This window comes from Danio rerio, chromosome 1 (genome assembly GCF_052040795.2).
Source record: "Danio rerio strain M-AB ecotype USA chromosome 1, GRCz13ab, whole genome shotgun sequence".
Lineage (NCBI taxonomy): Eukaryota > Metazoa > Chordata > Actinopteri > Cypriniformes > Danionidae > Danio > Danio rerio.
Window position 1 is genome coordinate 7,111,445 of NC_141021.1, and position 23,788 is coordinate 7,135,232.

Here is a 23,788-nt window from a genome sequence, read left to right on the forward strand (position 1 = left end):
GTTTTCCTGTGTCCCCTGTTCCTCTTGCTGTACCAATGCAGCAGCTGCTTCACGTAAAAGCTGACTAACAGTTTTTGCCATTTTACTTCTGTTATACTGTATTTACACTAGTAACTCACTCCGTTCCATCCATCAAAACCTTGCTTCTGCCCTCGGGCTCTGTGTGTGAAAGCACTCGACGTCACTTGAATACGCCCCTCCCACTGATGAGCACAGGCTTTGCATACAGCTTGAAGTTGAAAATGAAATCGAAAATGAAAACTGAAATGAAAAAGTGTCAATAAAAGGAAAGCTTAAATTTACATTTTAATTTGAATTGTGTCCCTCTTATAGCGTGAACATTAATAACAACTTGTATATTCATTTAACAGAGGCGACTGCAATACTCATATGAATCCAAAGAACAACACTACACAAACTGACTGAACCGAAACTGGATTTAGATTTTGTCTTGTTCCAAATGTTGGTCAACAGATCTCTCTCACTCTCACTCCCCTCGCTCTCCTTCTCTTTCTCTCTCTCTCTCTCTCTCTCTCTCTCTCTGTTCTTCTGCAAGTAGCCACACTTGCTTTTAATTAGGACGAACTGTGAAGGGCCAGTTACGCTTCTGTACAGCTGAGAACATCTGTGCTTGCCTAAACACACCCATATGAACACATGCTCTCTCTCACACACACACACACACACACACACACAGCTCCAGTTACATTGTGTCCACATAGCAAAAATCATAACAAAGAGGCAAAAATAGGATATATACACACACAACAGTTCTGTCTGGTTCTTAAATCTGTATCTTGAATCTTTGTATGATGTTACAGGCAATATATATATATATATATATATATATATATATATATATATATATATATATATATATATATATATATATATATATATATATAATATATACACATACACACACACGCACACATATACACAGTTGAAGTCAGAATTATTAGCCCCCCTTTTGATTAACAAAGCAAGGAAATTTTTACAGTATGTCTGATAACATTTTTTCTTGTGGAGACAGTCTTACTTGTTTTATTTTGGCTAGAATAAAAGCAGTTTTTAATTTTTTAAACACCATTTTATGGAAAATTATTAGCCCCTTTAAGCTAATTTGTTTATTGATAGTCTACAGAACAAACCATCATTATATAATAACTTGCCTAATTACCCTAACCTGCCTAGCTAATTAACCTAGTTAAGCCTTTATATGTCACTTTAAGCTGTATAGAAGTGTCTTAAAAATATCTAGTCAAATATTATTTACTGTCATCATGGTAAAGATGAAATAAATCAGTTATTAGAAATGAGTTATTAAAACTATTATGTTTAGAAATGTGTTGAAAAAATCGGCTCTCCGAGGGGAGAAAAATAAACAAAGGGGCTAATAATTCTGACTTCAACTGTATGTGGACTCGTAGTCCGAATTTCCATAAAAGACAATAAAGTCACCTTTATGTAATAGAATGAAAAACTCTTTATTTCTGCCTTGAAAAACATGCAAAACAGTAAACAGTAAAACATGAGGTAAAATATGCCGTCCACGTATGTGGCCACTGAGCCCTAGGAGGTTAACACAATATAGTTTAAAGTATAATAGCATTTAGTGTAATTACTGTATTTATTACTGTAATTTTTTGTTTCTCTAATTTTAAGTAGTTTAATAAGTCAACTTAAATATGATGTTGTCAATTTTGACAGTGTAACAGAAGAATCTTGTATCAAGAACAAAACGCTAGTGCATAAAATATATGTTTGTTTTTTTTTGTTTGTTTTTTGCAGAGCCTATGAGTGTCTATATCTACGTAAGCCATGATGACACATCTAAGACATTTACAGTAGTGCCCTGTGGAGGAAAACAGGGAATTATTAGTGTGTGTGGGCCTGAGTGTGAGAGCTGAAAAATGAGAAAGTGTGCATGAGAGAGAGAGAGAGAGAGAGAGAGAGACTAATCCGCACAAACAGGATTGAGCAGTGAAGAGCAGCTGCTGCCACAGGCATTGCACCATGGGATACAATAATGGGGTTTCATTACACTGCAATTTCTCTTAAATAAGCCTTTTCATCTTTTATGAGCTCAATTTCCCCAGCAGAGAAATAACACTGGATGAGAGGCTTGTGTGAGCCGGTGTGGGTTCACACGTGTGTGTACACATGGACACGTATGAGAGAGAACACAGACAGGGCTGATGAGTGGGGAAAAAATAAGTATAGTAGAATAAAAAAGGGGGAAGAAATAATATTTTGGCTTTGAATGCTTGAAAGCATCGACAAATTTGGATTATCCACACTCAACAAAGCACAGACACAATGTCACACTCACGCATGCAGAAAAACATCCAAAAATCACACACTAAAGATTGCAAAGACATCCTCCACGAGCTCAACCACACTCACATACCCATATTTATACCATTTATATTTGGCTGAGCTTGCCAAGCAAGCATCGCTATAATTGTTGCTCATATTTACCATAACCAGATCAAGCAATCAGCCGCATAACATGGCAACCAGCCAAAACACCATAGCAACCAACTAGAAGAGCCTAACTACATGTAGAAAGGCCTAACAACCAAATAAAACAGCATAGCAACCAACCAGAAAAGCCTAACTTACATGTAGAATGACCTAACAACCAAACAAAACAGCATAGCAACCAACCAGAAAAGCCTAACTACATGCAGAATGACCTAACAACCAAACAAAACATTATAGCAACCAACCAGAAAACCCTAATTACATGTAGAATGACCTAACGAACAAACACTACACCATAGCAACCAACCAAAAAACCCTAATTACATGTAGAATGACCTAACAACCAAACAAAACAGCATAGCAACCAACCAGAAAAGCATTACTACATGAAGAATGACCTAACAACTAAACACAATACCATAACAACCAACCAGAAAAGCCTACCTACATGTAGAATGTCCTAACAACCAAACAAAACACCATAGCAACCAACCTGAAAAGCCTAACTTCATGTAGAATGACCTAACAACTAAACAAAACACCATAGCAACCAGCCAGATTTTTCATAGCAACAAGCTAAATACCCTAGCAACCAAACACCATAGTAACCACCCATAAAACCGTAGCAACAATCAGAATACCTTAGCAGACAACTAGAGACAAAACACTATAGAAACCAGCCAGATTGACATAGAAACAAGTGGAATACTCTAGCAACCAAACAACAAGCGGAATACCCTAGCAACCACAAATAACCATCTAGAAGAAACAGTTAAAACACATCAGTAACCCTGAATATCCTAGTAACACCCAAAACAGAATGCTTTAACAACCAAACAGTGCTCTTTAGCAACACCTCAACATGCCCAACTAGAAAAGCCTAACAACATTTAGAGTGACCTAACAACCTAATAAAACACCATAGCAACAGGCCAGATTTTTCTATAAAAAAGCGGAATATTCTAGCAAATAGATTGCCTTAGCAACAAGCTGAATACCCTAGCAACCAAACACCATAGCAACCACACAGAAAACCATAAGAACAATTAGAATATGCTAGCAGACAACCAACACCATAGCAACCAGCCAGAGTTCTCTAGCAAACAAAATGAATATCCTAGCAAATAGTCAGATTGTCCAAGCTACAAGCTGAATGCCCTAGCAACTGAACACTATAGCAACCACAAAGAAAAACATTACAACAATCAGAGTACACTCGCAGACAACCAAAACATCATAGCAATCAGCCAGATTAGCCTAAAAAAATGAAATACCATAGCAACCAGTTGAACTGTCCTAACAACAGGATGAATGCACTAGCAACCGCCCAGAACCCTCTAGAAGAAACCAGATAAGAGATACCCTAGAAGACAACCAAAATGCTATAGCAACCAGCAAGATAGCCCTAGAAACAAGCTTAATACCCTAGCAACCAGTCGGATTGTCCTAGCAACAAGGTTCAAAAGAACCCTTTAAAAGAAACCAGATAGAACACCCAAGCAGTAACACTGAATATCCTAGCAGCAACCAAAACAGAATGTTCTAGCAACCAAACGGTGCCCTTTAGCAATGCCTTAGCAACCAGAAAACCCTAACAGCATGTAGAATGACCTAACAAACAAACAAAAGTCTTAGCAACCAGGACCATTTCCCTAGCAACAAGCTGAACATCCTAGCAAATAGTCAGATTCCCCTAGCAACAGGCTGAACACCCTAGCAACCAAACACCATAGTAACCATTAAAAAAAAAACATAGCAACATACACAATACCCTAGCAGACAACCAACACACTATAGCAACCAGCCCGATTGCCCTAGAAACAACAAGCTGAATTAGCCTAGCAACCAGTCGGATTGTCCTAGCAACAAGCTGAATACATTAGAAGCCACCAGAACCCTCTAGAAGGGTTGTTAAAGCATTCTGTTTTGTGTGCTACTAGGACATTCAGGGTTACTGATAGGGCGTTTTAACTGGTTTCTTCAGGGTAAACTAGAAACATCTAAAAATGTCTCAGAAGCAACCCTAAACACAATAATAACCACTTTCAATGCTACAGAAAGAGTTCTAGACTTACAAAAAGAACTTAGCAACATTCATAACCCACTAGAAATCACCCTGATCCTGTCAGTCCCTAATCAGGTGTTGTTAATAATGGTGTTCAACACATAATACACACAAAAAACTTCTCAAAAAATACAAATAAAACTATAAAACAAAAATATCAACCATCCCAAATGCCATTACAGCACCAAAATAATGTCTATCAAAAAGCAAAAATCTAGTTATACATGTTCTGATAAAACCCAATTTGGCTGGCATGTTGCACTTTTGCATCAAAAGTAAAGGTAAATGGCCTGAAAGCAATCAGCAAATGAGAAATTAAGAGCATTTTCGCATGAACTCCAGCCCAGAAAAACACATACAGCTGCTAATGATGCGACTGGCAGAGTAAAGCTCTCTCTGAGAGACACAAACCGAGCCAAAACTCCAAACGCTAGGCTCCAGAACTCCAGCCAAACCTCTCCAAGGGATCACGCTTGACTGAGGAAAACCTTTTGTCTTTCAACGTTTCCCAATATCACAGAGGAAAACACTAGCCAGACTGAAATTATGTGCCTCGAGGACAAGAAAAGTGGACCCTTGGGTGGATGGATATATTGCTGAAATGTTTGTAAATTATGATGAATAAATACAGCAGCTATTTTTGCATTTGGATATAAATGACCTGTATTATTCTAACATCGGTTGATGCTAGAGTAAACGTCTGAAATTGCTCCCACCTTCAGTCGCGTTAGCCACGGCCCTGACTGGAAATCCATTACCCCGAAATCCTCCAAAAACAATATCTATGATGGAAACCCCCAGATTATATTTGCATAGAGGTTTGTAAGTTCACGTTTAAAACTTCACTTCACTTCACTTTTACAATGACTGCAAACGTAAACACTGTATGATACATAAGGGTCGTATGAAGTATTATTTATTTTGTTTTAGATAGCAACTTATGTACATAGATTATTATATTATATTATATTATATTATATTATATTATATTATATAATATTATATAATATTATATTATATTATATTATATTATATTATTTAATAAGATGCAATATATTTAAATGTTACTATATATATATATATATATATATATATATATATATATATATATATATATATATATATATAATGTATATATACAGTCACATTAGCATAAAAATGTATTTAAAAATAACTAAATAAAAATATATAAAATAAAGAATATATATATATATATATATATATATATATATATATATATATATATATATATATAATGTTACATTAGCATAACATTTTTTTATAATGAATATAAAATAATAATATAAAAATATTAATATATATAAAATCTTATATATTTTTTGTTTATATAGTTACATTAAAGTAAAATGTATTTAATAAATAACTAAATAAAAATATATAAAATAAAAATAATATACTTTTTTAATTAAAAAATACGCATGCACACACACACACGTTACATTAGCATAAAAATAATAAAAAACAACAAAAATAATAATAATATATAAAATTTACAAATGTATGTACAGTTAATTTAACATAAAATGTATTTAATAAATAACTAAATAACAATATATAAAATAAATAAGTAAATTCTTTAAAATGTTACATTAGCATAAAAATAATAAAAACAAACAAATAATAATAATAATAATTACAAAAAATAAAAATATATAAATAAATTATTTATACACACACACACACACACAAGCATAAAAACTACACTTAATTAATAACTAAAAAATGTATAAAATAAAATTATATCAAATAAAAATATATATTAAATAATATATATAATAAAAAAAATATATATATATATATATATATATATATATATATATATATATATATATATATATATATATATATATATATATATAAAATCAAAAAATAAATTTAGTCTGTCATTTTATGCATATATGACTGACAAATGCTGATGCTTTTGTAACAATTATAATTGTTTTTATATATTTACAAGAGTTCATCTCAACTTAAAGATTGTATAAACTTATCAAAAAGAAGTACAAAAAGGAAGTAAGACAGCAACTGAACCACAGACCACAAGGCCTACACAGAAAAAAAAAATAGAAAGAGTAACCCAAAGAACAAAACGGAAAAGCGAGAGAGAAAGATAAAGAAATAAATAGAGGGGAAAAGGTCTGGATGGAGGATAAAAGATGGCAGCAAAGCACGACACTATGAGATGTGTGTAATGAAAACCAATCAGCTTTCAGCGGTGAGGAGATTAGCGCAGTGGCAGTGGCGCTGGAGCCAATACTCCACCCTAATGAAATGTAATTGGAAACGGCCGAAAACTTCCCATTGTGAAGCACTGAAATATCCCTCATGTTTCCGAAGGTGGGGGGAAAAGAGAGAGGAGAAGTTATCAGGGTCATCCGTGGCTAATACTGGGAAATGTGGCTTTATTTTGGAGCGAAAGCAATCGGTTTCCACTGTGCTCAAAAATACTGACCAAAAATCGGCAAATAAAAAGGTTTTAGTTTAACCTTTATAAAGCTTTACAAACGGTTGCACACTAAATTTTCAAATACAAACACACACAGGTCAAGGTAACCAAGCGCTAAGATCAGCGAGACGGGCGACTGCTGATTCCACGGATGCATTTGCACTGGTCTGGTACTGGATAAAGCCGTGTCTATACTATGTTGTTGTTTTATTGTATATGGAGATTCTTTTTGTGGGTGGTTTCTAGTACAGGTGGTGTGTGTGTGTGTGTGTGTGTGTGTGTGTGTGTGTGTGTGTGTGTGTGTGTGTGTGTGTGTGTGTGTGTGTGTGTGTGTGTGTGCGTGTGTGTGTGTGTGTGTGTGTGTGTGTGCCACCAACTGTTCCTGGATCAACATCTATGCTCATTCTTAAACAACATTCCAATCATCCAATCAGAATTAAGGGATATGTTTACCGTTTAGTTAACTTTAGGCTTATGGTTAGGTTTATGCACTTCTACATGATTGTTATCCAACTATTATTCCGCTCTGATTTTTGGAGTAATTTACAGTTATGGTTGGGTTTAGGGGTGGGGAATAGGTGTGGATCACATTTTCAAACTAAAATGATGTTCCAGGATCTACATAGATGTTAATCCAGGATCACATTGTACTTAGCAAAATCATGACATACGTGTGTGTGTGTCTCATACCTAAATCCATGCTCTTGGACGTCTTGTTGGTGGAGTATTCTGGGGCTTTCTGTCGTTGAGGGTATTGTTGGTTGGTGGGGTGGCTCACTTGAGAAAAAGGCTCCATTTCAGGCCTAAAACACAGATATTGCTTATTTGTATTCTCTGCTGAATTCATTTTGGTTGGTCAAATATATAAATATAAATATATATATATATATATATACACACTATAATAAGCTTATATGCGTATAATATGCTTCAAATTACTGTAAGTTTTAAATTATATTAACAAAGGTTGCATGTATTTGCTCAAAACACAACGAAATAGTGTCATATTTATAATCATTATTTAAAATAGCAGTTTTTTATTTTATTGCATTAAAAAAGTCATGCATATCTGTTATGCAACGCTAAATTATTCAAACTGAGCATCAGAATGGGGAAGAAAGGGGATTTAAGTGACTTTAAATGTGGCATGGTTGTTGGTGCCAGATGGGCTGCTCTGAGTATTTTAGAAACTGCTGATCTACTGGGATTTTCACGCACAACCATCTCTAGGGAAATGGAATGGTCTGAAAAAGAGAAAATATCCAGTGTGGGGCAATTCTGTGGCCGCAAATGCCTTGTTGATGCCAGAAGTCAGAGGAGAATGGCCAGACTGGTTCCAGCTGATAGAAAGGCAACAGTAACTCAAATAACCACTCGTTACAACCGAGGTATGAAGAAGAGCATTTCTGAACACACAACACATCCAACCTTGAGGCGGATGGGCTACAGCAGCAGAAGACCACACCGGGTGAAACTACTGTCAGCTAAGAGCAGGAAACAGAGGCTACAATTTGCACAGGCTCACCAAAATTGGACAGTAGAAGATTGGGAAAAACGTTGCCTGGTCTGCTGAGTCTCGACTTCTGCTGCGACATTCTGATGGTAGGGTCAGAATTTGGTGTCAACAACATGAAAGCATAAATCTACCCTGCCTTGTATCAATGGTTCAGGCTGGTGGTGGTGGTGTAATGGTGTGGGGGATATTTTCTTGGCACACTTTGGGCCCATTAGTACCAATTGAGCATCGTGTCATCGCCACAGCCAACCCGAGTATTGTTGCTGACCATGTCCATCCCTTTATGACCACAGTGTGCTCATCTTCTGATGGCTACTTACAGCAGGATAACACACCATGTCATAAAGCTTGAATCATCTCAGACTGCTTTCTTCAACATGACGATGAGTTCACTGTACTCAAATGACCTCCACAGACACCAGAGCTCAATCCAATAGAGCATCTTTGGGGTGTAGTGAAATGGGAGATTCGCATCATGGAAGTGCAGCCGACAAATCTGTAGAAACTGCGTGATGCTATCATGTCATAGATAGGAAATATGGTGGAAATCTCTGAGGAATATTTCCAGTAGCTTGTTGAATCTATGCCACAAAGGATTAAGGCAGTTCTGAAGGCAAAATGGGGTCCAACCCGGTATTAGTAAGGTGTACCTAATAAAGTGGCCAGTTATTGTAAATTAGACAAAATTAAGTACTTTCCTTTGACGGTTGGGTTTAGTTCTAGGGTTGGGGTAGGGGATAGAATACACAGTTTGTATAGTAGAAACATCATTATGTCTACGGGAGTCCCCACCAGGATATAGGAATAAGTGTCTGTTTGTGTGTGTGTGTGTGTGTGTGTGTGTGTGTGTGTGTGTGTGTGTGTGTGTGTGTGTGTGTGTGTGTGTGTGTGTGTGTGTGTATGAATATCTACTGTACATCTAAATAAATAAAACTGGCTATTTGAATAAACATTTGATGGTACAAACAGATAAAGGCATAAATAATGATTCTGCATGGTTTGATTGTTTTTCAGGCTATGAAAGAGCATATGACGTTCAAAAACACTCCATTATCTGATCTCAAATAGTACACTCTCAAAGAAAACCTCTGATCTATGATTATTATCTCTTTGAGCTCTAGAACGAACCGATTTGGCTGGTGTTTGTGTGGAGGGTTTGTTTCCAGCAGGTCCAGATCAGAAGGTGGAGGAGGGAAATCATCTTCCCCATAATCCACCTCCAGCAGCTCCGGACGTCCACCATGAGGTCTGTATGGAGCTGTATGGAAATAAACCATTTATGGTAACATTAATAGAGCTGGTTTTCAGTCATCTGTCATGTTTATTGTATAAAACAGAGAAATTAACAAGTCAACTAGTCATAGTTTTTAATAAATAAAAATTCCTTGAATCAAATTTTTAAGTGGGCTGGTAAAAACTAATGGGGAATCTCAATCCAGCCTGGTAGGTCAATTGCTAGAGGTGCTGTATGTAAGTTTTTGACTCTTCTAAAGCACAAAAATACCATAATATGCAGATATTTAAGAAACATGCAAAGTGAACATGTTTTTGTTTTGTTTATCAAAAAAAAAAAAAACAATGGTGAAGTCAGATATTCTGCTTTGAAAATGTGTTTTCCGTGCCAGAATGCTGTCTTTGTTTTGGTTCTTTTAACCCACCCACTGCCACTTTAGCCATTTTATATTTCAGCACCCCGGCATGCCTTCATGAAAATCCCATATTTAATTCATTTATTCAGAAAGGCTCTCAAAGCAAAGCTCAATCTGGCAACCTGCGCTTGCATTTGTTCTAATCCAGGAATGTAATACCTAGTTCAACCACTGGGTGTCCAACTTACATACTGACCCTTTACTACTCCAGTCAATTGTAGTATGAAGCGAGGACTATTTGTTCCCATGCTTTAGATGCTGAATGAAAATTTAATTTAGTAACATTAAGCAGCATTAACAAGCCGTTTTTTTAACGTTTAATTATCATAGGAAATAGGGCTGTGCAAGTAATCGAAATTAATTTTTGATTTTGGCTTGCAATGATTATGAAAAATCTTTTATAAAAATTATTGCATCATATCCACATAAGTCAAGTCAAAACGCGACGTTAAGGGATTACTCACATTACCCTTGTTTGTTATGTAGTAAACAAACGTAAAGAGTTGAAAATGAAAGCCATGTCAAAAGCCAATTTGAACTCTTAACCTTACTTTTCTTAACTCCTAATGTCGCTAGTTAACACACTCAATGCGCTTTTTTTTCAACACATCCCATCATTTCTAAAATATCAGCCTCTACCAAATGGTATACATGTGGGTTTAAGGTAAAAGTACCAGTATTGATACAGCTACTATGAAAAATCTGAAAATATCAGACCACTTTATTTGAAAAATATTCAAAATAAAACATTTTTGAATAATAAAACCACCTATTTTTAAGTAATAAATAAAATAATAATAATAAATTAAAAGTAATAATAAAATATTTCAGATTCTTATTTAACTTTCTTTTAACTTTAATTTAATTTAAGCTTTCTTGTTTGCCAAAATGCCAAAATCAAGTGTAAGATTTTGTTTGTTTGCTTGTTTGTTTGTTTGTTTGTTTTTAAAACAACAATGTTGTGTGTGCAAGAAAATATTTAAAGCATTCTTTAACTGCCTTTAACAGTCATTATTTAAAACAGTAAAAACATGCTCAACCTATTGGGAGAGGGGCAGTCAAAGCGACAGCGCACTATTTTCCTGTTTTTGTTATTACTAATCAAACAACTATATATATATATATATATATATATATATATATATATATATATATATATATATATATATATATAACTAATTGACCTTTGGATGTTGATAAAGACACCCTGACATTTTTACATTCCACTGCAAAAAAAAAAAAAAAAAGAAAGAAATTCATACAGGTTTTTTTTTTTTAAGGTGAGCTATTTTCAACTGAAAATCCTCCATTATGATGAATAAGACACACTTGACCAAATTCACTTAGGCTGAATCATCTAACACATGAGAAACACACTCACAAACGCTTCTCGATAACTGACTTCTGATCAATATTAGCAGCACTTTTCTGAAATATCTCCATTACTATTCTATTTTCTGCTCTATTGTGCCTGTTCCTTCCAGCATTTATTGTAAAGCAAATCTAGAGCGACTCCATGGCATGCAGCGTCATACAATATTAATGGCTTCACTGGCAAAAAACATGCGATTAAAAAGTATATCTTGTTACAACTCTACAAAATGACATTTGTGCACAGAGTTCGGCACATTTCAGATTTGACCAAATCTAAGTGAAGCGAGTGTGGAAGGTAATCTGAATTTAAAATGAGATTTGTGTGAATATCACATCCCTTTTTGTGAGACTAAAAGTACAGACCCATGTTTTGACGGACAAGAGACGCTAATCAGTAAACAATGGTTTCCCAAAAAACACGGAAAAAGCCTTTTGTGTTTGGCACGGCAGCTCTCTGGAGAGCGCGAGGAAAGAATAGTGTGAATTTAAAACAGTTTGTTATCCGTTCTCGAGCGCTCGGCACAATTGCGGATATGCTAATAAGGCCCACTTAGAATCCATTTCATCAGCTTAATGATTTCAAGGTCAGACCGCGTTGCATAAAAGCGGAAGGGAATGTAGCAAAAATATCGTCATTGGCTTTTTCATCCCTATTGATGAGATGGGCAGATTTCCAACTTGTAGAAGTCGAAAAAGCTAATGGAAAGCTACGCTGGCATGGAAAATGAGGCGGCGGAGAAAATGAACTCATTTTGTCCTCTTATAGGGGAGCAAAGCTCTCTTCATGTGGTGTTGATGATGAACGCATGCTTTCTTTTGTTGAGGGCTGATCAATTTCATTTGTTTCTTAACCGAGAGAGAATCCCGATGAAAGCACTTAACATTTTATAAAAGCAATTACTTTGTATCATTTGGTGTGCATTTAAAAATGCAGTCAACAAGTATGAGTTTATTCACACAGAATGTGATTGGTGACCGTCGATGAAATGGAAAAAGTAAATGATGCTATTGGATATTAAAGCTTAATAGGAATAGTACAGCAACATTTCAGTGCATGCAACTGTACAAGTCCAAAAAAAAAAAAATGAGATAACCATGTGACAATTATTGTATGTGTGAACTTTGTATATAGAAACAGTTTGGGTATATTTGAACAAAATGAGAGAAAAATACACCGAAAGTGGTGCGTCGAAGAATGATGACAGTAAATAATATTTAACAACATTTTTCAAGACACTTCTATACTGCTTAAAGTGACATTTAAAGGCTTAACTAGGTTAATAAGGTTAACTAGGCAGGTTGGAGTAATTAGGCAAGTTATTGTATAATGATGGTTTGTTCTGTAGACTATTGAAAAAATATATATAGCTTAACATTTTTTTTTATTATTCAAAACTGCTTTTATTCTAGCCAAATTAAAACACATAATACTTTCTCCAGAAGAAAAAAATATATATTATCTGACATACTGTGAAAGTTTCCTTGCTCAGCTAAAAATCATTTGAGAAATATTAAAATAAAAAAAAAATTCAAAGAGGGGCTAATAATTCAAAGAGGGGCTAATAATTAAATGACTTTAACTGTATGTGATGTGATCTCTCTCTCTCTCTCTCTCTGAACGCAATGAGGAGAGATACAGCACAAAAACAGTTAACCTATCAAAATAAACCACAAACGATGTATAATAAAGCTGTATCAATGCATATTTCCTGCCAGTCCTGTGTAAAATACGGCAAGAAAAGTTTATTTGTTTATGTATTTATTTATATTGTGAGATGGCGGAGTGTGAGAACAGTTTGAACTACTATACACAGGTGTGCTGCACCAGTGTATATTTCTAAATAAACAACAATATTGCTATGATGTATGTCTGCATTTTATGTATTTATTGTTGTATTTATTTATTTATTTATTTATTTATTTATTTATTGTTAACAATTGATTGTTATTGCCTGAACTGTAAGAAGGTCTATGTACTGTACATTGTGATGATAATAATAATAATAATAATAATAATAATGAAAATAATAATAATAATAGTAATAACAATAACAATAAATAATAATAATAATAACAATACAAATAAATAAATCAATAAATCAATAAATAATAATAATAGTGATAAATAAATAAATAAATAAAAAACTATAACAACAATAATAATAATAACCTGAAGTTTCTGTTACTGTATTAAGATAAAGGAATCAAATGTTTAAAGTGATATGATGAATTGGAGTTATACCGTTATTCCACACTATCTCGACCAGTCTTGCACATTTTAAAAATATAAAATCACACTAACTTTTGATTTTTAATACTGACACTGAAAATGTTATCTCTTTACAATTGAGAAGCTTTTGTTGTCTATCTTCAAGTTAAATAAAAATATATAATATAATGTTCCCAATCCAAATTAAACAAATCTTATTACTTACAATGTGAAAATATGGACTAATATGGTTCTTCATCTCAATAGGCCTAATTTCATTTAGGAAAATTTAGTTCATCCAGAAATTAATGTTTCTTGCCATCCAGGTTGTACTGTGGGTGACTTTACTTATCAGCAGATCATTATAGAAGACTTTTAGCTGTAACTGCGGTCCTAGTTGGTTCATAAAATGTACAGTAAGTGAACAACAACCCCTTTGAGAGTCAAAAATGAATACCTTGCTGTTCAAGATGGCTGTTTCTTACACAAACTGATCATTTCACCTCTCAAGAGCTGAATGTATGATCTGGAGCAAAGAGAATTGGTCATATACTGTAGAGCAGTGTTTGCCACCCCTGTTCCAGAGGACACACCAACAGTATTCCTTTTCAAACTCTCCCTAATCAAACACTCCTGAATCAACTCATCAGCACATAAGAAGAGACTTCAAAACCTGAGGTATGAGTCAGATAAGGGAGACATCCAAAACACGTACTGTTGGTGTGGCCCCAGGAACAGGGTTGGGAAACACTGCTGTAGAGTACATGGAACATTCTTAAGTCTGGAAGTTGTGGAGACTTTTATTTCAGTATGCTGACATACTTACATAGGAAGGAGAATATTGAGTAGGGGCATTTATTAAACCAAATTATAATTTACACCAAAATTTAATTGGTTGCGCCTGTATTTTTGACTCTCAAAGTGCCAGTAACCATTGACTTCCATTTTAGGAACCATCAAGGGCAGCCAAAATATTCAATGTCGTACTAAAGAGAGAAAGAGAAAGAGAGAGAGACCTACACCTTGGATTGCCTGAGGATCAGTAAATTAACAGCATTTTCATATTTGTGTGTAAGTAACGACCTCCAGTAATGTATTTAAGCACTGCACTTGTGTACTTACCAGGAGCAGACTCGTTCACTGTGGATTGTGGTACTGAATTGTTGGTGTTGTTGCTGTTCGGATGGTGGTGATGACGACGCAGAACAGGAGAGTCGTTTCTGTTGGCACTTTGACTGGCTTCATAATTTTCCTAGAAGAGAGTAAACATTTGTTTAGAATGAACAATTAGATCATTAACAACGACTAAAAACCACACAACAAAGAAGGTGATGATGGGACAAAATGTCCGAAGAACAACATCTTTAAAGCTTGTAGATCAACTTAAATGGGTCAAGCAGTCTCCGAGTTAAAAATTGGATCATTTGACATGCGGGATTAAAAATATATATACATGGATAATGGATTCACACAAACAATTGAATTATTTCATGATTTACTTACTCTCAACCTTTTTCTACTCCTGCATGCCTTACTTGAAACTTCACTCAAGTGTATTCAAATTTTACGTGTCAAGGCTTGTGACAAACATTTTGTGTGTAGTAGTTGTGGTGGTTTACATAATGTAACAACGCAACACAAAGCAAACATAACATAAATCATCGTATCAACAAAATGCAACATATTGCAACATAACACAATGTATTATATCAACATAATGCAAAATAACGTATTAACAAATTGCAACAAAGTATCGCATCAACATAACATAACAATGTATCGCAAAAACATAACGCAACATTGTATCGCATCAACATAATGCAAAATAACATAACGCAATATAACATAACATATTGTATCATATGAACATAACAATGTATCATTTCAACATAATGCAACATATCGCATCAACATAACGCAACATAAAAATATATCGCATCAACATAATGTATCGCATCATATCAACATAACGCAACAATATATCACATCAACATAATGCAAAATGACATAACATAATATAACATATAATTTTAACAAAGCAACATAACGTAACATTTTAACATAACGCAACATAATGTAATGTACCATATTAACATAACGCAACATAACATAAAATTTTAACATAACGCAAAATAACATAACGTATCATAATAAAATATTGCAACATAACGTAACATTTTAACATAACGCAAAATACCGTAACATATCATAATAAAATAACGCAACATAACATTTCATAACACAACATATTATTACGTACCATATTAACATAACACAACATATCGTATAATTTTAACATAACACAACAAAACGTAACGTATTATATTAACATAACGCAACGTATCATATTAACATAACACAATATAACGTAACATATTATATTAACATATCGCAACATAACGTATCATTTTAACATAACACAACCTAATCACACCATGCGATTATAAAACACATATAAAACTCACCATAACATAACGCAACATAACATAGCACAACACAACATATCGTATCATATCAACATAACGCAACAATGTAATGTATCTTATCAACATAATACAACATAACGTATCGTATCAACATAACGTGACATAACGTAATGTATCATTTCAACATAATGCAACCCAACATAATGTAATGTATCAACATAACGCAACATAACAATGTAACATAACATAATATAAAGTATCAACATAACACAAAATTAGGTAATGCATCATATCAACATAACGCAAAATAACATAACGCAACGTTACATAACGCGACATCACAACACAACATTACATAACACATCGCAACATAACATAATGCACCATAACATAACGTAATGTATCATATTAACATAACACAACATAACGTAACTTATCGTATCAACATAACAGAGCAACATAACGATAACATTACATAATGCAACATACTTTACGCAACAATGTATCATATCAACAAAATGCAACATAACGCAAAATAGCATAACATATTGCATCAACATAGCGCAACACAAGGTAACACATCAACATAACGCAACAAAATCATATCAAATTTATGCAAAATAACATAACATATTGTGTGTGTCATATTAACAACTCAATTGGACAACTCAACACAACACATATAAAGACATTTGTATAATGACATGGGTAGGATATCTTAAGATTTTACAACCTTACAGTAGTTTATAAGAACATGTCCTGGGTACTTAGAATTCAAAATGCCCAAGAATCATACCTAATACGGTCTTTTGACATTCAAACTTCACCACGCTTTCTGTGAGGGTTGTGTTTAGGGGTAGAGCTACGGTAAAGCAATATAATAAGCTGTTTTTACAGCATGAAATACATTTCACCAATGTATTATGCTCATAAACCACCAAAACAAGTATGTGTGTACTTCCCTCATCAGAAAAAGAAAAAAAACAAGGAACAAATATGCTGAAACCAAATATAAAATGAAAAAAAAAAAGATAAAAGCAACTATATGACACATTTAGAAATATTCATGAGCCCAAAGGCAATCCCGTCAGACACTACTAGTTGAGAAGCATTCGCAAAATGTGTCAATATGAAGACATGAGGCCACTGAATGAAGCGTCCTGATGGATTCTTCACAGATGACAAAGGAGCTACAGCTGTCAGCGTCTGGGTGAATAACCCAAAGGAGGAACACCACAGACTTTATACTGTCATACAAAACACATGCTACACACTGCAAAAAAAAAAAAAAAAAAAGCTCAGACTGACTGGACGGACATGAAAGGTATTAGGATATCACCATATCAAAGTGTGCTTAAATGCATTCACAATGTACCATTCCACACTGCGGGGGAAAAAAACAGATGAAAGCCTCGTTCTTTTGTTGCGACGTTAAGCCTCAGTTGGAGGACAGTCATTAGCGCGGATGATGGCTCTTTACATGCGGAAACGTCATTCTTGTCATCTGCCTCCTGCTCGCTGTCTTTCCAGACGCACAGGAATCATCAATGGACCACAAGACTGATTCTCAGGCTCTATTTCTCCTCAGAGATTATGTTCCTCATGAAAAATGACTCCAGAACCCCCTTCGCTGAGACGAAACCACACTATTTTTTCGGTCTTTCACTGTGATCATTGCGTTGACAATAGTTAGCGTGTTAGATGAAAAAGCTGGCAGGAAAATATCAAAAGATATTTGAAGAATGATGGGACAGCGGCTGCTAGAATCCAGACGGAAGGAAACTAAAAAAACGAAGAGTCAATTTAAACTGTCGATATTATTGATTTACGCATTCACCTCCCGGACTTCAACCACTGCACCGTCCTTATTAGAGGGGCTTGTTAAGAGACGGATCACTGTTAGTATTGTGATCTAAACCAACCTGTACTGATCTTTGGTGGAATACATTAATAAATATTGTAATAACAAACATTTATGACATCTCAAACTTGTGAGGGTGAGAATTTACAATAATAATAAAAATAAATAAATACATTTGACCCCTTTAACATCTTAGTATTAGCAGTAACTGCAAACCCCAGCAGCTGCAGTATAGCAATACCCTAGCAACCACGTTGAGATGTGCTAAATAAAATGATAATATTGATAATAATACGTTTCTACAGTAATTATATAATAGTTATATTAATAATAGATATAATTGGTATTTTTATTATTAATTTATATTGTAATTTACTTTCTTTTATATTATATTTTATGAATTTGGATGTAAATAAATAAAGAGATCAGTTTTGAAATATCAGTATTGAACACTGATTTGAGTGAATCATTACACCCCTAATCCATTCTGCCCTTTGTTCTTTTGTCTATACAAACGCTATGTGGTATTGGTTTTTGATAAAGCATTTTAATGAGCACAAGTACACAAACACATTATAAAGCCTAATAACTGATCCATCTTTAATAGCAGGTTAACCATTCTACAATGGTGCACTACGACATCCAATGCAATATCACAAAAATTTGTAACTTTTTCACTTAGTGGCTAATTAGTATCAATTTGTATGATCTCATTGGTACATTTCTGTATGATTTGCTCATACCCAAATGAGAAGTTGGGTTGTATGTTTCGTGCAAAATAGGTTGTATGAATTTGTATGAATTAGCCACGTTTCATAAAGCAAAGCAAAATGACAATGTATTAACGTAGCGAAACATAACAATGTATAGTATTAACATAACACAACATAACAACACGATGTAAACATAACGGAACGCAACAACTTAACGGAACATAACGTAACAATGTATTGTATCAACATACTGCAACAGGACATAATGTATCATATCAACATAACGCAATATAACAATGTAACAATGTAAAGCAACAATGTATGGTATAAACATTACGCAATAAAACAACATATCAAATCAACATAATGCAATATAACAATGCAACGTAACATAAAATATCATTTCAACTTAATGCAACATAACATATCGTATTAACATAACGCAAAAAAGTTACGATTTGTATTAACATCAACATAATACAGCAACACAATGTATCATATAAACAAAACATAACATAACGTATCATGTTAACATAACGCAACAAAGTATTGTATCAATGCAACATAGCATAACGTAACAATGTAATGTAACAATGTATCTAATCAACATAATGCAACAAAACATTTCATATCAACATAACAAAACATAACAACGCTACATAACATAACGTAACAATGTATCGCATCAGCCTAATGCAACATAACATAACGTTTCGTATTAATAACACAACATAATGTAATGCATCAACATAATGTAACAACAAATCTTATGACCATTTTGCAACAAAGTATTAAATAAACATAACGCAACGACAGTATGTAACATCAACATAGTGCAACAAAATGTAACATTATCAACATAACGCAATATAACGTAATTATCGAATCAATAACTCAACACATCACGTTTTCATACAAAATAAGTTGTATGAATTTGTGAGAATTAACCACTTTTCATAATGCAAAGCAATATAACGTAGTTTCAATATGAAGCAACATAACATACCATATCCTATAAGTATAACGCAACATAACAATATATTGAATTAAGATAACGAAACAAAGTAACGTATTGCATCATTATAATGCAACACAGCATTTCATATAAACATAACACGACATAACAACGCTTCGTAACATAACATATCATAACAATGCATCGTATCAGCCTAATGCAACATAACGTTTCGTATTAATAACGCAACAATAATGTAACAACATATCTTATAACCATTTCGCAACAAAGTATTAAATAAACAATGCAACGACAGTATGTAAAATCAACATAGTGCAACAAAATGTAACATTATCAACATAACGCAACATAACGTAATTATCGAATCAATAACCCAACTCAACACAACACGTTTTCATACAAAATAAGTTGTATGAATTTGTATGAATTAACCACTTTTTCATAATGCAAAGCAATATAACATAAAGTTTTAATATAAAGCAACATAACATACCATATAAGCATAACGCAACATAACAATATATCGAATTAAGATAACGCAACAAAGTAACGTAATGCATCATTATAATGCAACACAGCATTTCATATCAACATAACACAACATAACAACGCTTCGTAACATAACATATCATAACAATGCATCGTATCAGCCTAATGCAACATAACGTATTAATAACGCAACAATAGTGTAACAACATATCTTATAACCATTTCACAACAAAGTATTAAATAAACAATTCAACGACAGTATGTAACATCAACATAGTGCAACAAAATGTAACATTATCAACATAACGCAACATAACGTAATTATCGAATCAATAACTTAACTCAACACAACACGTTTTCATACAAAATAAGTTGTATGAACTTGTATGAATTAACCACTTTTTCATAATGCAAAGCAATATAACGTAGTTTCAATATAAAGCAACATAACATACCATATCCTATAAGCATAACGCAACACAACAGTATATCGAATTAAGATAACGCAACAAAGTAACATATTGCATCATTATAATGCAACACAACATAATGCAACATAACAAAGCAATGTATCAAATCAACATAACGTATCATATTACAATGCAACAAAGTAACGTAGTGTAACACTTCATCAACGCAACAATATAATTATCGTAACAACAACACAACAAAAATAAGGACATTTATTTTCATACAAAATAAGTTGTATGAATTAGCCACTTTTCGGACAGAATGTATAAAATGTAAGCTTCCTTGAGAGATCATCTAAACCATTTTAACTCTCCGTAAGAACAAGTTTAAAAATAACTTCGAATGCAAATCTAGCTGTAATCATAAAATAAAAAAGGTGAATTCCCAAAAGCTTTTAAAACTTGCGTACAGATGAATAATCTCAAATAACAACACCTTAGATGTGACGCAGGGTCTGATTTCTCCCTGCTTCAGTTAGCATGCATGTAACAATCATTAAAATATCACACCCAGATTTCAGACCCTCTCTGACGTCTTCAAAGCTGCACGTCTTAATCAGAGGACAATCACAAGGGAGCTTGAGTCTACAATTAAAGACAAAGAAACAACAAAACAGCGTGTGGAACAAGAGGCTAAAGCCGCTACGTCTATACCCTTTCTCACACACACACACACACACACACACAGTGAGGGTGAGCTGAGGTCAGGGCCCCTCAGGGCAGCCCCGGGCAGCCTTTCATTAAAATACAAAATTTGCCTTTTATTCAGGGAACCCACAGTGTAATCTAATTAACTAGAGGAGATCCAGCGAGGTAACAGGATTAGACATCAGTCTGGGCGGAGAGGAAACAGGAAGGAGAACAACACGGAGGAAGGAGGAACAAAGATGGTGGTTTCACATGACATCACTGTACTCTGAAGATGAAAAGATAGATAGATTTATTTGATGGATTTGTCACTGCCGGATTTCTCTCGTCAGACCACTACTGCATCTCTTCATTAGGATATGTGTTAAAGAGCTGCTCACTGAAATTTAAAGCAAGAGCATGAAGAATAGTTCAGTGCTGTTCTTCCTTTCCTTCCTTCCTTCTTTTCTTCATCCATTCTTTCCTTCCTTATCTTCATTCTTTACCTCTTTCTTTCTTTCCTTCCTTCCTTCCTTCCTTCCTTCCTTCATTCATTCATTAATTTGTGTTCATTCATTCTTTCCTTTCTTACCTTCATTCTTTCTTTCTTTCTTTCTTTCTTTCTTTCTTTCTTTCTTTCTTTCTTTCTTTCTTTCTTTCTTTCTTTCTTTCTTTCTTTCTTTCTTTCCTTCCTTCCTTCCTTCCTCCATTCATTCTTTCTTTCTTTCCTTCCTTACCTTCATTATTGGCCTCTTTTTCCCTTTTTCATTCCTTCCTTCCTTCCTTCCTTCATTTGTATGTTCATTCTTTCTTTCATTCCTTACCTTCATGCTTTGCCTCTTTCCTTCATTCATTCATTCATTCATTCATTCATTCATTCATTCATTCATTCATTCATTCATTCATTCATTCATTCGTTCATTCGTTCGTTCATTCATTCCTCCCTTCCCTTCCCTTCCCTTCCTTCATACGTTCATTCATTCATTTGTATGTTCATTCATTCTTTCATTCTTGTTCATTCTTTGCCTTTTTCTTTCCTTTCTTCCTTCTTTCATTATTGCTTTCTTCCCTTCCTTTGTTATTTTTTTCATTTCTTTCTTTACTTCCTTCCCTCTTTCCTTCATTATTTTTTGTCATTCTTCTTTCATTATTGCCTTCTTCCCTTCCTCCTTTCTTCCTTTGCTTATTTCTTTCGTTCCCTCTTTCCTTCATTCTATCCTTACTTCTTTCTTTCTTGCTTTCTTTCTTTCTTTCTTTCCTCCTTCCTTCTTTCATAATTTTTTGCCTTCTTTCATTATTGTTGTCTTTCCTTCCTTCCATCTTTTTTTCTTTCTTTCCTTTTTCTATTCCCTATATTCCCTACTTTCTTCCTTCATTAATTATTTTTTGCATTCTCCTGCCTCCGGCGCCTAGACAGCAGCTCTGCACAAGACGTTTGACCAGAGGAGAAATGGTTGTGCCAAACTGAGCCTGGTTTCTCAAGGTTTTTTAATTCTTCACTTTTGCCAATTGGTGAAGTTTTTTCCTCACTGCTGTCGCCACTGGCCTGCATGGTTCAGGATCTGTAGAGCTGCGCATCCATGGATTTTGTCTTCAGTGTTTGGACTGAACTGAGCTAAACTGAACTTAAACACTGAAAACTGAACTACACTGTTTCAGTTTACTATGATCTTCTATGTGAAGCTGCTTTGACACAATCTACATTGTAAAGCGCTATACAAATAAAGGTGAATTGAATAGAATTTTTTGCCTTCCTTTTTTCATTCTTTCCTTCCTCTTTATTTTGTCGTTCCTTCTTTTATTCTTACCTTCCAACCATTTTCCTTCTCTTTCATTATTTCTTTAATTCCTTCACTCCTTCCTTCCTGCTTTTATTCTTTTCCTCTTCATTTTTCATTCTTTCCTTTATTCCTGCTTTAATTCTTTCCACCCCTCCGTCTTACCTTCCTTCTTTCCTTCATCCTTTTACCCATTTCCTTTCTTCCTTTCATTTTTTTTCTTTTCTTTCCTTCATTCCGTCCTTTATGCTATCTTTTCTTTTCTCCTTTTTCACTCTTTCCTTCTTTAATTTTTTTCTTCCTTTCTTTTTTCCTTCATTCCTTCCTTTTGCTTTCATTCTTTCTTTCATTTATTTTGCTTATTATTTTCATCCTTTCTTCCTCCTCTTCTGCTGCCTTCATTCATTCATTGCTTCCTTACCTTTCTTCCTTTCTTGTTTCCTTCCCTTTCTTCCTTGCTTGTTTCCTTCTTTCCATTCCTTATGTCCTTCCTGCCTTCCTTCCTTGTTTCCTTCATTCCTTCCTTCTTTTATTCACTCATTCCTCTTTTCTTTGCTTCTTTCCAGTAATTATTCAAAAAGAGCTGCGGCAAACAATGATAACAAGGATTGATCTATTTTTAATTTAGAAAGTGAAGGCTGGAATGGTGTAGAAAAATATGATTCTATCATGTATAAAAAT

General features: G+C 34.1%; 1 protein-coding gene and 1 long non-coding RNA gene across 2 annotated transcripts in view; both read right to left on the reverse strand.

Moving 5' to 3' along the window:
• pard3ba (par-3 family cell polarity regulator beta a) overlaps positions 1-23,788 on the reverse strand; it is a gene marked incomplete at its 5' end in the record, with an annotated part of 217,436 nt that overhangs the window by 104,444 nt on the left and 89,204 nt on the right. The window contains 3 exon segments of the mRNA NM_001328558.1: positions 7,710-7,822; positions 9,664-9,793; positions 14,890-15,019. Of these exon segments, the coding sequence (NP_001315487.1) occupies positions 7,710-7,822; positions 9,664-9,793; positions 14,890-15,019 (373 nt within the window).
• LOC147846659 (uncharacterized) lies at positions 18,631-23,690 on the reverse strand. The gene is made up of 2 exons (XR_015476154.1): positions 23,529-23,690; positions 18,631-21,618 (listed from the first exon to the last, which is right to left on the reverse strand). It is a non-coding gene; the product is annotated as an uncharacterized LOC147846659 (long non-coding RNA).